This window comes from Nerophis ophidion, unplaced genomic scaffold, assembly GCF_033978795.1.
Source record: "Nerophis ophidion isolate RoL-2023_Sa unplaced genomic scaffold, RoL_Noph_v1.0 HiC_scaffold_35, whole genome shotgun sequence".
NCBI classification, from domain to species: domain Eukaryota; kingdom Metazoa; phylum Chordata; class Actinopteri; order Syngnathiformes; family Syngnathidae; genus Nerophis; species Nerophis ophidion.
In genome coordinates this window covers 733,560-748,935 of record NW_026906957.1, presented here as the reverse complement: position 1 = coordinate 748,935, position 15,376 = coordinate 733,560, and the positions used below count along the sequence as shown (strand labels likewise).

General features: G+C 37.3%; 1 protein-coding gene across 1 annotated transcript in view; it reads right to left on the bottom strand.

The window, feature by feature from the left end:
- Positions 1 to 588: 588 nt before the first annotated feature.
- Positions 589 to 15,376, bottom strand: part of LOC133546625 (zinc finger protein 135-like) — a 49,442-nt gene continuing 34,654 nt past the window's right edge. Inside the window, exons 5-6 of the mRNA XM_061892406.1 lie at positions 4,657 to 4,911; positions 589 to 2,064 (exon numbers count right to left, since the gene is read on the bottom strand). Coding sequence (XP_061748390.1) covers positions 899 to 2,064; positions 4,657 to 4,911 — 1,421 coding nt within the window. The 3' untranslated portion in view covers positions 589 to 898. The remainder of the gene's footprint in view (positions 2,065 to 4,656; positions 4,912 to 15,376) is intronic.

The window sequence follows — 15,376 nt, the reverse complement described above, 5'->3', positions numbered from 1 at the left end:
GTCCAGGGTGTATGCCACCTTCCACCCGATTGTAGCTGAGGTAGGCAGCAGCGCCCCTCGCAACACCAAAGGGGGATAAGCGGTAGAAAATGGATGGATGTTACTCTTTATAGTTAATTAGAAAATTAAGAAAATATTTACTGAGTCCTGCTGCTAGTTCACTTTTTGTGGAGTCATTTTGCTACCTGTCAAGTAGGGAATTTGTTCTTAAATATATATAAATAATCCTTAATATTGGCAGGCATAGTGATTAATTTATTCAGCAGAGCATTAAAACTTGAATCCGACAAAAAAGTAAACACAAATGCTGTCTTCCTCGCTGCTAAAACATGATTGCAACATGCATCTGCTAGCCCCCACTTCTCACAATGTGGCGAGGTAGATCTATAAGAGGCACTCTAATATGGTTTTAGTCTTATTATCGAGGAATATTGAGGTCACACTTATATTAAAAAATTTATGTCAAAGTTTCGTCCAGTATTCTGATGATGATGATGAATCTGCGTCCAAACTCAGAGTCCAAATTTTGTTAACAATTTTATTAATTCGTACTTTTAATTGGTGAATAACATCAATAAAATGCAATGGAACAAATGTGTGAAAAAAATAAATAAAGAAATATGACCTCTCTTTAACAATGGGAAATTAGAATAAAAATTTAGAAACATAATATTCAATAAATGCACACAACTTAAAAAGTCATTCCAGGACAACATATAAGAGTAGAAGATAAGAAGCACAACATTCAACATAAAATATACGTTCATATTAATCATGCTGTGTTTTTAAAGTACATTTAGCACAATCACTGTTTATAAGTGTTTTTTAAATCCCTGCAGCTTCCATGACTGTTACACACTTGTAATTACTGACCTGATACTTAAACCTGAATGTTTTATCACACAATCGGTTTCTCTCCAGTGTGTGTTCTCATGTGTTTGGTCACACATTGCTTTCTGGAGAAACACTTCTTGCAAACAGGGCAAGTAAAAGGTTTCTCTCCAGTATGTATTCTCATGTGTGTGGTCATGTCAGGCTTCATGGAGAAACTCTTCTTACAAACAGAGCAAGGAAAAGGTTTCTCACCAGTGTGTGTCCTCATGTGTGTGGTCATGTGTTGCTTTCTGGAGAAACTCTTCTTACAAACAGAGCAAATAAAAGGTTTCTCTCCAGTATGTGTTCTCATGTGTGTGATCATGACAATCATTCTGGAGAAACTCTTCAAACAAGCAGAGCAAGTAAAAGGTTTCTCTCCAGTGTGTGTTCTCATGTGTGTGGTCATGTTTGGCTTTGAGGAGAAACTCTTCTCACAGACGGAGCAAGTAAAAGGTTTCTCTCCAGTGTGTGTTCTCATGTGTGTGGTCATGTGATGCTTACTGATGAAACTCTTCTTACAGACAGAGCAAGTGAAAGGTTTCTCACCTGTGTGTGTTTTCATGTGTAATATCATGACACTCTTAGCGTTGAATCTTTTAGCACAAATTGAGCAAGCAAAAGGTTTCTCTCCAGTATGTGTTCTCATGTGTGTGGTCATGTCATTCTTTCTGGGGAAACTCTTCTTACAAACAGAGCAAGTAAAAGGTTTCTCTCCAGTATGTATTGTCGTGTGTGTGGTCATGTATTGCTTTCTGGAGAAACTCTTCTTACAAACAGGGCAAGTATAAGGTTTCTCTCCAGTATGTGTTCTCATGTGTACTGTAAAATTACTCTTATGTCTAAAAGATTTTTCACATTCAGAGCAGTCAAAGTGTTTGTTGTTATTTTGATGTCTCGTATCACCTTCAGAGTCATTTTTACTCTTCAAAGGTTTTTGGATGTGGTCACTGTGATCAGAAGAGTCTGACATCATGTGGTCCATGTCTGACAGTGGAGCAAAGATGCTGTCTGGTTCTGACTTTATATCATCTTCGTCATTAACCTCCTCCAACCTTGGAAGCTGATCCCACAGTTCCTCTTCTTCCTCTATATGAGTGGTCTTGAGCTTCTTCTGTCCCACACTGGAGCTCCACTCCTGCTGCTTGGAGGGAATCTCTTCATGACTCTCTGCTGACACCTGCTGGACGTCTGCAGAACATAGAACACAAATGAGGTGTTACTTATTGAAGTTTGCAGTATTCAAACTATTCACAGGTGAGTTAGGCCAAATAGACAGCACTCCACGTTATGCATTTATTTAGTTTACCTTTTCTTTGGCCCACCCCTATAAAGTTATTCATTTTCTCCACCTACATTAAAAAGACAGCATCCATCTATATCTTGAAAAACAAAAACAATGATGTGTGTGGTGTTTGAGAACAGTTTGTAAGAGTTTGACAGTAAAACTTTTCATAAACTTTAACTCACCTTAATGTGCTGGACGTCTTTGATCATTATGATTTTGGTTTAGGTTTAGAGCAGGGGTCTCAAACATGCGGCCCGCGGGCAAAATTGCGATCCGCGAAACGTTATTATGCGGCGCGCGCTTTGATGTGACAATTTTATGTTGGTGCGGCCCATGAGTTTAATCTGAACGGCGCTTGATAGGTCATGCTTGCCCACGTCCCCAATTTTCCCGGGAGACCCCTGAATTTCAGGGCACCAATTCTCTCGAAGCCCCTGTCAATTTTTACCAGATCAACAATATTCAGGGAGTGCCATAAAGGCACTGCCTTTAGCGCCCCCTATATCCTGAATTGACAGCGTTCAAGCCCAATTAGAATAGAATAGAATATAATAGACTTTATTGTCATTATATTTGCATATAACAAGATTAAAGACTCCAACTTGAGTGGCGGTTGTGGGAACAAATATGGGGTGAAATAAATAACACAAGGGGTAATAAAGGAAAAACTAACAATTGAAATAAACAGACTACTATCCAATAAAAATAACAAGCAATCCTGTACAATATACAAAACACTGTAGAAATAGAAAAATACTGTACAATATACAGAACAAGACAAGAGTACGGAAGTAATAAATAACAATCAGTATTGCACAGTAGGGTATTAGGGCATGATATTGTACAGGGGTGAATTATTATTATTATTATAAGTTAGATTTTAACATGGTGACAGCTCTGGAGAAGAAGCTGTCTCTGAGCCTGTTTGTTCTGGCTCTGATGCACCTGTAGCGCCTGCCTGATGGTAGCAGGTGGAACAGGTGGTAGCCAGGGTGTGTGCTGTCTTTGGTGATGGTTTTTGCTTTCTTGAGGCAACGGGAGTTATGTAAATGCTTCAAGGAGGGCAGGGGGCAGCCGATGATTTTTTGTGCAAACTTTATGACCCTCTAATTCGCCCGTTTGTCTACTTCAGTGCAGCTGGCGTACCACACGGTTATGCAGAGTGGTCTAGAGTCCTGTTTTCAGAAGAAAGCAAATTTTGTATTTCATGTGGAAGTCAAGGCGCTATAGTCTGGAGGAAGGCTGGAGAGGAGCAAAATCCAAGTTGCTTGAATTCCAGTGTGTTCCCACAGTCAGCAATGGTTTGGGGAGCCATGTCAGCTGCTGGTTTTTGTCCACTGTGTTTAATCAAGTCTAGAGTCGATGCAGCTGTGTACCAAGAGCACTCCATGCTTCCATCTGTTGTAAAGCTCTATGGAGATGATGACTTCATCTTCCAGCATGATCTGCCAGAACCAGCAGTAACTGGTGTACTGACCATGGCATTACTGTCCGCGATTGGCCTGCCAACTCCCCTGACCTGAACCCCTTAGAGAATTTGTGGGGTATTGTGAAGAAGAAGCTGTAAGACACCAGACCCAATAATGCTAATGAGTTTAAGCCCACTAGCGAAGCATCCTGAGCATCCATAACACCTCAGCAATGCCACAGGCCGATTGCCTCCATGCCACGCCGCATTGATGCAGTAATCCATGCGAAAGGATTCCCAACCAAGTACTTAGTGCATTATTTGACATTTTCAAATATTTGATGAGATAGGATTTTTGAGTTTTCTTAAGCTGTATGCCATAATCAGCAATATTAAAATAATAAAAGGCTTGCAATATTTCAGTTGATGTGTAGTGCATCCAGAATGTCTGACATTTCCATGTTTTTAGTTTCATTACAGAAAATAAAGGACTTTATCACAATATTATAATTTTCTGAGACAGTCCTGTGTGTGTGTGTGTGTGTATATATATATATATATATATATATATATTTCGCCGCTTCTGTCATCACACATACGAGATTGCAAGGCATATAGTCAACAGCCACACAGGTTACACTGAAGGTTGTGATATAAACAACTTTAACACTCTTATTAATATGCGCCACACTGTGAACCCACACCAAACAAGAATGACAAACACATTTCGGGAGGACATCCTGATAGTAACACAACATAAACCGAACGGAACAGATACCCACAATCCCAGGCATCCGTGACCATTCCTGGCTATATTATACACCCCGCTGGCACCAACCCCCCCCCCCCCCCCACTCTCCCCCCCCCCCCCCACTCCCCCTCCCCCCCCCGTGTGTCGCTTGAGGTGGGCGGGGTTGGGGGGGGGCAGGGTTTGGTGCTAGCGGGGTGTATAATGTAGCCAGGAATAGTCACGGATGCATTGGATTGTGGGTATTTGTTCTGTTCTGTTTATGTTGTGTTACTGTGAGAATGTCCTCCTGAAATGTGTTTGTCATTCTTGTATAATCTTGTATAATGTTGTGCTTACTTGGACTGTGATGAAGCTGTGAGGACTCAGGTGGTTTGTCTTCATGCTCTTCAGTCTTCACAGAGACAACAGTCAGTGGAAACTTGCTGACATCAGCCTCCTCCTGCCCTAGAAGAAACTTTCCCTCCTGACTGATCCACACTTCCTCCTCTTCCTCTTTACTGTGTGGGGGCTGTGGATCCTCTTCTTCCTCTTTAATGTGGGGGGGCTGTGGATCCTCCCCTTCCTCTTTAATGTGAGGGGGCTGCTGAACGTCTGTTGGGTAAATAAGTAAATAAGATAAAGAGAGTATAGAAATAGTTTTGAACTGACACTGTTAACACAATGACATGATTTGTGTTCCTTTGTGTGTTGTGTTAAAAGTGTGTAGCAAAACAACCAATAAAAACACTGGGAATACCTACTTTTTTCCTAAAAATTATTCAAAAGTGGTACAGTGAGTACAAAAACAGACTTGGAAATTTGATGGGGGGCAATTTGAAAAGTTTGTATAAGTACGAAGCAGCATTGATTGAAGCATTCTTAACTTCACTGATGTAAAGTGGATAGATATTTAATTCTGTACACGGTCTGTTAAACCTACACTTTATCTGTAAACTTAACCATAATATTATAATGACATTGTCATTACCATAACTTCAATATCATGGAAATAAAAAAAATATGATTCCAAAATCACTAAAAAAAAACAAAAAACATTCATGGTATGTTTTTGTTATCATGCAACATACTTTCTTGAGGTCATTTTGTTGGCTGGGCCAAAAGGAACTTTTACCAAAACATGTTTTACTATGTGCTGTTTTATGGAGTATCTTCATCAACAATTCCTCTTTAGGAATTGGAGACCATCTACGACACGCTGAAGGAAAGTCAGTCACCTTTATGTGCTTTTAATAAAACAAGTGTTGACTACTTTGGTTACTGAAAATAAATGTTTACTTTCACTTATTGATGCATGTAGGTCAGAATCATGACGTGAAATAATTAGATTTGATTACAGTATAAAATATATTTGGTGAGTGTATGAGTTTAGTGTAAAAATGTTGACACATGTTTACATCTTCTTGGGGACTGGAACACAGATATGTCCTGAAACATTGTCTCACTTAGCTCATTTAGCAAACTACCAGGGTGAGTGAGTCCTTTTAAACCTTCATAGACCTCCTTGTTACTTCTGACCAGTCTCAGATCACCACAAGTGGAACTACTGTATGAGGCTTAAGTGATCATTCCATCATGTTCTGTACTTATAAAGAACATAGAACCGAGGCTAACGGCCACAAAACAAGCAAAACTACAATCCTCAAGACCAAGACTAGCAAGGCTTTCAATGACAAACTGCCGAAATAAGACTTGCCTCGGTACTTGCAAGTACACAGGTCTTTGGGTCAATTCCTAACCTCAGAAAAGTAAATAACTTCACAGTCAAAGTGGGCGACAATATTATAACAAACAAAAATTAGATTAACTTTCTTGGCTGCATCGTAGAGACTAATCTCTCCAGTGAAAAAATGACTACTCAGGTAGTGAAAGAATCAACCGACAAATTATAATCTTACTAATGTTGTCCGATACCAATATTTTGGTACCGAGACCTGTACAAAAATGTATTTTGATACTTTTCTAAAAAAAAGGGATCACAGAAAAGTGCTTTATTGGCTTTCTTAAAATAACATTTTTTTTGGGGTACATTAAACATGTTTCCTATTGCAAGTTTGTGAACATACTGGACAACTTGTCTTTTAGTAGTAAGTATATAAAGAAAAGCTCCTAATTTAGTCTGTTGACATATGCAGTAACATATTGTGTCATTTATATTCTATTATTATTAGGTCAAAATTATTAAGGACATGTGGTAAAATATGGATTATTAATTTACTTGTTCATTAACTGTAAATATCTGCTTATTTTCTGTTTTAACATGTTCTACCTACACTTCTGTTAAAATGTAATAATCACTTATGTTTCTGTTGTTTGGATACTTTACATTAGTTTTGGATGATACCATAAATGTGGGTATCAATCTGATACCAAGTAGTTACAGGATCATATATTGGTCATATTCAAAGTCCTCACGGGTCCAGTGACATATTTCCTGAGTTTCTAAACATAATATAAATAAATACAAATAAAAAAACGGAAGAAGATGTGATGGCAAAACATTTTGATGTAAACATAGAAGTAGTACTTTTTAGAGGCGGTTTAGTACCGAATATGATTAATGCAGTTGAGATGGGGTCCAACACCCGCCACGACCCCAAACGTGACAAGCAGTAGAAAATGGATGGATGGATGGATAGTATCACGGTACTTTACCAATACCGGCATTCCGTACACCCTTACTTCTAATATAGTAGGATCACCCCGCTGGTGGGTAGAAATACACTTAAGACTCTGACACAAGCACTCATTTAAAGGCCTACTGAAAGCCACTACTAGCGACCACGCAGTCTGATAGTTTATATATCAATGATGAAATATTAACATTGCAACACATGCCAATACGGACGGTTTAGTTTACTAAATTGCAATTTTAAATTTCCTGCGGAGTTTATTGGTGAAAACGTCAAGGAAATATTAGCGGTGCACCACACACAGCTAAAAGTTGTCTGCTTTAACGGCATAATTACACAGTATTTTGGACATCTGTGTTGCTGAATCTTTTGCAATTTGTTCAATTAATAATGGAGAAGTCAAAGTAGAAAGATGGAGTTGGGAAGCTTTAACCTTTAGCCACACAAACACACGGTGATTCCTTGTTTAAAATTCCCGGAGGTGAAACTTTACTATGGATCAGAGCGGTCAAGCAAACATGGATCCCGACCAAATGTCAACCTGCAGGTTTCGGTGAGAAAATTGTGGTTAAAAAGTCACCTCTTACCGGAGATCAGCTGAACTTGCGCCATCCATACAGCTGCCGTCGACTTCCCTCAGAGACTGGCCTCAAGACAGCCGTGGACACACCCCTCCAACTATCAGGTACTATTAAACTCACTAATACGTCACTTCCTGTTCACGAGAAAGGACACAAAAAAAAAAGGCTCCGCTTTTGCTACCGGACTTTTTATTTATTCTGAAGATTTTGACAACTGATTTGCGATCACAGCCACAGGAGAGTCACCTGGCATCCTTGACCTCATTTTGGTCAGTTGTGAGGCACTGATACGCTGAAATAAGGCAAGTTGGATGATACGTTTGCCTCAAGCCATCGGCGCCTTACCGCAGCTCAAAGCGGTTGCCGAGCAACCAAAAGCTACGGCGAGTTTACAGCTGTTTTAAAGTGCTTCCAACGGCGCAGAGTGTTATAAGTTGACAGACTAACACCTGAAATCGATCTGTGTACAACGCAAGGTACGCATTGTTGGAACAAACAAGTTAAACGTGCTGCAAGTTGCTAAAGTAACTGCCGTTTAAGACACAAGAGTCACTGATGTCATCGATCTGCCACAATGCCAAAAGTTAAAGAGAAGACTGAAACCCAAAACCTTCGGTGTCAGCCGACACAGGACACAACTGGGACCAAGATTTGAGACTGGAAACAGGACATGATGGGAATCAAGAAGGAGTACTACTAAAAATACTCCATGAATTAAAAGAAGATTGGAAAGAAATGAAAGAAGACATGAAAGAAATAAAAAAAGATCTGAAAAAAGCAATGGAAGAACACAAATAAGATGTGAAAAGTCTGCAAACTCAAATCATCACCAGAAAAAATGAAGTCTCTGATATGTGCCAACAATTGAAGACCTTTCAAGAAGATATGCGCCAACAAATGAAGACCCTTCAAGAAGACAACTCCATGCTGTGGAATATCATAGATGAAATGGAGCAGGATAAACGAATGAATGATATCATGGTGACAGGGCACCGAATTAAACCAAGATCCTATGCGAAGGCTGTGAATAATGAAGGTGAACCAGATGAAATGGACCTTGTCTCTGCAGAACAGCAAGTGGTCAACTTTCTGCAATCAAAGGAAATTGAAATCGACATTAATACCATCGAAACATGCATCCCACTGAACAGAAGAGACAACAACGCCACTCCAGTCGTGCTCGTGAAACTCGTAAACAGAACATCTAAAATGGCATTGCTGAGACAGGGAAAGAAGCTGAAGGGAACAAATGTGTACATGAATGAGCATCTCACTAAACATAATGCTGGAATCGCCAAGAAAGCACGCGACATGAGAAAGCAGGGAAAAATCCAGGGAACTTGGAGCGCCAACTGTAAAATCTACATCAAGCTGAATGGAGGTCCAGAAGCAAGAGTAATTGTTGTCAATGACATCAAAGACCTGGACAAATTTGAAGTTTACACAGCTTCCACAACAACGATGATAATGGACTCTGACAGAAAACAAGCACCTAAATTCAACATCAACACTACTACGCTGCAAGGGACGACTAAAAAAGAAGACCTAGATTCAGGACTGCATCCATCTACACTTATAGACATTATTGAAACGACATCAAAGATTGTTGAGCAAGGAAATATGGAACTACAAAACTTCTGCAACAAAGAGCACAAAAACCAGGATTTGGAAAACGATATAGATCCAGATACACATTTTTTCCCCCACATTAGTAATAATTGTTTTTATTACAAAGATGAGCAATACAATAGCATCATTAAAAGTGATAAATTGTCAATTATTCATTTTAATAGCAGAAGCTTGTATGCAAACTACAACAACATTAAGAACTTTTTGGAGCACATCAAAAAACCCTTCAAAGTGATCGCCGTCGCAGAAACATGGATTGATGATAAAAAAAGGAATAGATTTTGATCTGGAAAGATATGAACTAAACTACATCAACAGAGCCAACAAAAATGGAGGAGGAGTAGTTGTGTATGTGATGAAGAACCCGAACTACAAAGTGGTAAAAAACATGTCATTAGCTATAGATAATATCTTAGAATGTATTACCATCGAAATATGTCAGGAAAATAGCAAAAACATAGTAATCAGTTGTATATATAGATCACCTAAGTCAAGTATAGAAACATTTGAAGAATGGATCAAGGCAACTTACATGGACAATGGTCAAAAAATAATTTTCTTATGTGGTGACTTTAATATTGACTTATTGAATCCTAACAAGCAAAGGTCTATTGATGACTTCATTGATACAATGTACAGCATCAGTTTATATCCTAAAATCACAAAGCCAAACAGCATCACAGGACACTGTGCCACGCTTATTGATCATATTTTACCAATGATTTTGATAATAACACCACAAGTGGTCTACTTATAACCGACTTTAGGGATCATCTGCCAGTTTTTACAATATATGATGGAAACTCCAAGAAGAAGAACATGGAAGACAGAAGGACATTTCAAAGACTGTGCACAGAGAAGAGGATGATTGCTTTCAAAATGGAGCAACAAAAGCAAGATTGGGACAATGTGTACAATGAAGAAGAGGTTGATGAAGCATACGAACATTTCTTAAACAAGTCCATAATACTTTATGACAAACATTGTCCATGGAGACAACTCAGTAGTAAACATCCATCCATTTTCTACCGCTTATTCCCTTTTGGGGTCGCTGGCGCCTATCAGCTACAATCGGGCGGAACAGTAGTAAACATAGAAAGAATAATTAACCATGGATGACAAAAGGATTAAAAAATGCTTGTAAGAAGAAGAATACACTATTTATAAAATTTATAGTACAAAGAACTACAGAGGCAGAAGTTAAGTAAAAAAAGTATTAAACAAGTTAACAAACATACTACGATCATGTAGAAAAGAATATTACAGTGAATTATTGGACAGGAACAAAAATAATATGAGAGCAACATGGGGCATTCTCAATAGCATTATTAAAAATGGCACTAAGAGGGATTACCCCCAATACTTCTTAGATGGAAATAAACATAATGACAACATAAAGGAAGTAGTCGAAAGCTTTAATAACTACTTTGTAAATATTGGACCAAAATTGGAAGAAAGGAATCCAGACCCAGTTTCAATTGAGGACTATAATGATACCATAGAGCAAAATCCCAACTCCATGTTCCTCAGAAATGTGACACAGGAGGAAATAGTTAAAATCGTGAAAAAGTGTAAATCAAAGTCTTCAACTGATTGTAACGGAATTGATATGGATACGATAAAAAAGGTTATTGATGAGATCTCAGGACCATTAATGTATATCAGTAACCTATCATTTCAAACAGGTACATCTCCAAACAAAATGAAAATAGCTAAAGTTGCACCAATTTATAAGACTGGAGATAAACATCTATTTACAAATTATAGACCTGTTTCTTTACTTCCACAAATTTCTAAAATCATTGAAAAACTGTCCAATAAAAGATTAGAGAGTTTCATAAATAAAAATAGAATACTCGAAGAGAACCAATATGGATACAAAGCTAATGTTTCAACTTCAAAGGCTTTAATTGAAATCACAGAAGACATGACCAATGCAATAGATAGTAAAAAATGTGCAGCAGCAGTGTTTATGGATCTAACTAAAGCATTTGACACAATTAATCACAATATTTTAATCAAAAAACTGGAACGATATGGCATCAGAGGGTTGGTCTTCAATTGGATAAGAAGTTATCTAACGAACAGGAAACAATACGTGAAGCTAGGCGAACACACTTCTACAACACTAAATATATCCTGTGGTGTACCTCAGGGATCAATACTGGAACCTAAATTATTCAATCTCTATATAAATAACATTTGTAAAGTTACAAGAGATTTAAAGTTAGTATTATTTACGGATGAAACAACAGCGTTTTGTTCAGGAGAGAACACAAAGAGGATAATACAAATAACAGAAGAAATGAACAAATTAAAAAAATGGTTTGACAAAAACAGACTATCATTGAATCTCAGTAAGACTAAAATAATGATATTTGGTAACAGTAGAAAAGAAATGTCAAACACAAATACAAATAGACGGAATAGAAATTGAAAGAGTAAATGAAACCAAATTTCTAGGTATAATGATTGATGAAAAATTGAACTGGAAATCTCATGTAAAAAAATATACAACACAAAGTAGCAAGAAATATGTCAATAATGTATAAAGCCAAAAATGTTCTGGACCAAAAATCACTTTATATTCTCTACTGCTCACTAGTGTTACCATATCTGAGTTACTGTGTAGAAATATGGGGAAATAACTACAAAAGTACACTTCATTCACTAACAGTGTTACAAAAAAGATCAGTTAGAATAATACATCATGTTGGATATAGACAACATACAAACCCTTTATTTATTGAATCAAAGATACTGAAATTCCACCACATAGTGAATTTGCAAACAGCTAAAATTATACACAAAGCAAACTATAACCTGCTTCCCAAGAATATACAACGATTCTTCTCAACAAAAGAAGAGAAATATAATCTTAGAGAAAATGTAATTTCAAACATTTGTATGCACGTACAACACTTAAGACCTTCAGTATATCAGGATGTGGAATTAAATGATGGAATGGATTAAGCAAAGCAATCAAACAATGTACTAATATCATCCACTTCAAGAAACTCTTCAAACCTAAAGTGTTTACAAAGTAGAAAGAAAAAGAACCATGATAATAAACATTCTGATTTTATTCACCCATTCATTCTCAAAATAATCGTACTTATCTCATCGTATGGAATAAAACTTACTTCACCAATTATTTATTTATTTATTTTTATTGTGATTACTTATTACTTATGGAGTATACATTGTGAATACATTGAGAACAGGAAGTGAACAAAAGTTTTAGCAAGTGTTATGTAAAGAAAAGGGGTAAGCTCTGCTTCTTCCTACTCCTTTTCCAACATGTTGAAAATAGAAACTGGAAATTGTGATGTATCATGTTGTATGTGTGATGTATCATGTTGCATGTGTGATATATCATGTTGTATACATGCATGTGTGATGTATCATGTTGTATGTGTGATGTATCATGTTGTATACATGCATGTGTGATGTATCATGTTGCATGTGTGATGTATCATGTTGTATACATGCATGTGTGATGTATCATGTTGTATGTGTGATGTATCATGTTGTATGTGTGATGTATCATGTTGCATGTGTGATATATCATGTTGTATGTGTGATGTATCATGTTGTATACATGCATGTGTGATGTATCATGTTGTATGTGTGATGTATCATGTTGTATGTGTGATGTATCATGTTGTATGCATGCATGTGTGATGTATCATGTTGTATGCATGTATGTGTGATGTATCATGTTGTATATGTGATGTATCATGTTGTATGCATGCATGTGTGATGTATCATGTTGTATGTGTGATGTATCATGTTGTATGCATGCATGTGTGATGTATCATGTTGTATGTGTGATGTATCATGTTGTATACATGCATGTGTGATGTATCATGTTGCATGTGTGATGTATCATGTTGTATACATGCATGTGTGATGTATCATGTTGTATGTGTGATGTATCATGTTGTATGTGTGATGTATCATGTTGCATGTGTGATATATCATGTTGTATGTGTGATGTATCATGTTGTATACATGCATGTGTGATGTATCATGTTGTATGTGTGATGTATCATGTTGTATGTGTGATGTATCATGTTGTATGCATGCATGTGTGATGTATCATGTTGTATGCATGTATGTGTGATGTATCATGTTGTATGCATGCATGTGTGATGTATCATGTTGTATGCTTGCATGTGTGATGTATCATGTTGTATGTGTGATGTATCATGTTGTATGCTTGCATGTGTGATGTATCATGTTGTATGTGTGATGTATCATGTTGTATACATGCATGTGTGATGTATCATGTTGTATGCATGCATGTGTGATGCATCATGTTGTATGTGTGATGTATCATGTTGTATGCATGCATGTGTGATGCATCATGTTGTATGTGTGATGTATCATGTTGCATGTGTGATATATCATGTTGTATGTGTGATGTATCATGTTGTATACATGCATGTGTGATGTATCATGTTGTATGTGTGATGTATCATGTTGTATGTGTGATGTATCATGTTGTATGCATGCATGTGTGATGTATCATGTTGTATGCATGTATGTGTGATGTATCATGTTGTATGTGTGATGTATCATGTTGTATGCATGCATGTGTGATGTATCATGTTGTATGTGTGATGTATCATGTTGTATGCATGCATGTGTGATGTATCATGTTGTATGCATGTATGTGTGATGTATCATGTTGTATGTGTGATGTATCATGTTGTATGCATGCACACATGCATGCATACAACATGATACATCACACATACAACATGATACATCACACATACATGCATACAACATGATACATCACACATGCATGCATACAACATGATACATCACACATACAACATGATACATCACACATACAACATGATACATCACAATGTATCATGTTGTATGCTTGCATGTGTGATGTATCATGTTGTATGTGTGATGTATCATGTTGTATGCTTGCATGTGTGATGTATCATGTTGTATGTGTGATGTATCATGTTGTATACATGCATGTGTGATGTATCATGTTGTATGTGTGATGTATCATGTTGTATACATGCATGTGTGATGTATCATGTTGTATGTGTGATGTATCATGTTGTATGCTTGCATGTTCCAAATAAACTCAAACTCAATTCACTAAAACACTAGCAACACAATAGAAAGATAAGGGATTTCCCAGAATTATCCTAGTAAATGTGTCTAAAAACATCTGAATCAGTCCCAATGCAATAACCTTTTTTTTTTAACTTGATTTTTTTTTTTTCTTTTCTAGTCCGTCGCTATCAATATCCTCAAACACGAATCTTTCATCCTCGCTCATATTAATGGGGAAATTGTCATTTTCTCAGTCCGAATAGCTCTTGCTGCTGGAGGCTCCCAGTAAAAAGAGTGTGAGGTTGTGAGGAGCCCCCACACTTGTGACGTCATTGTCTGCGATATCCGGTAAAGGCAAGGCTTTTTTGTCAGCACCAAAAGTTGCGAACTTTATCGTGGATGTTCTCTACTAAATTCTTTCAGCAAAAATATGTCAATATCGCGAAATGATCAAGTATGACACAGAATGGACCTGCTATCCCCGTTTGAATAAGAAAATCTTATTTCAGTAGGCCTTTAACCCCACTTTGACTACAGAGTTCATGTTTGGTACCGTGAGGCCTTAAAAGCCCTGAAAAACAAACTCCAGACAGCCCAACACCAAATGATTGGGCTTCTGCTTAACCGTCCATCTCGGGCTCACCTTTCCGCCAACCATTTCCTTAACATGGGGAGGCCCTTGGTGGCCGACAGAGTACATCTTCTTGCAGTTGGTCTGGTGTACAAGATACACCATACCACTAACATACCCATGTACCTGTCTAGATACTTCAAAATATATTCACCATTATAACACCAGAGGTAGTTGTACAAATCACATTCAACCTAGATCTCACTCCAAAAATGTTCTAATGTGTTTGCCTGCAATACCACCAACATGTGGAAGTCCCTATCAAAAAGAAAATATACTGCTTGCGGCTACTCGTAACTGGGAATAAACATAGCCTTTTATCTATTTGAAATTATATTTGCATGTATTTTCTTGCAGTATATTTGTATTTTAAATGCTACTTTCTACATAGTACTGTGTGAGTTCAAATATATATTTCAACTGAAAGCATCTCAGGCTTTCTTGTAGCAGTGAATGTGTACCGTGATGAAAGTGTACCCTTTCCTCTGCAAACTTCT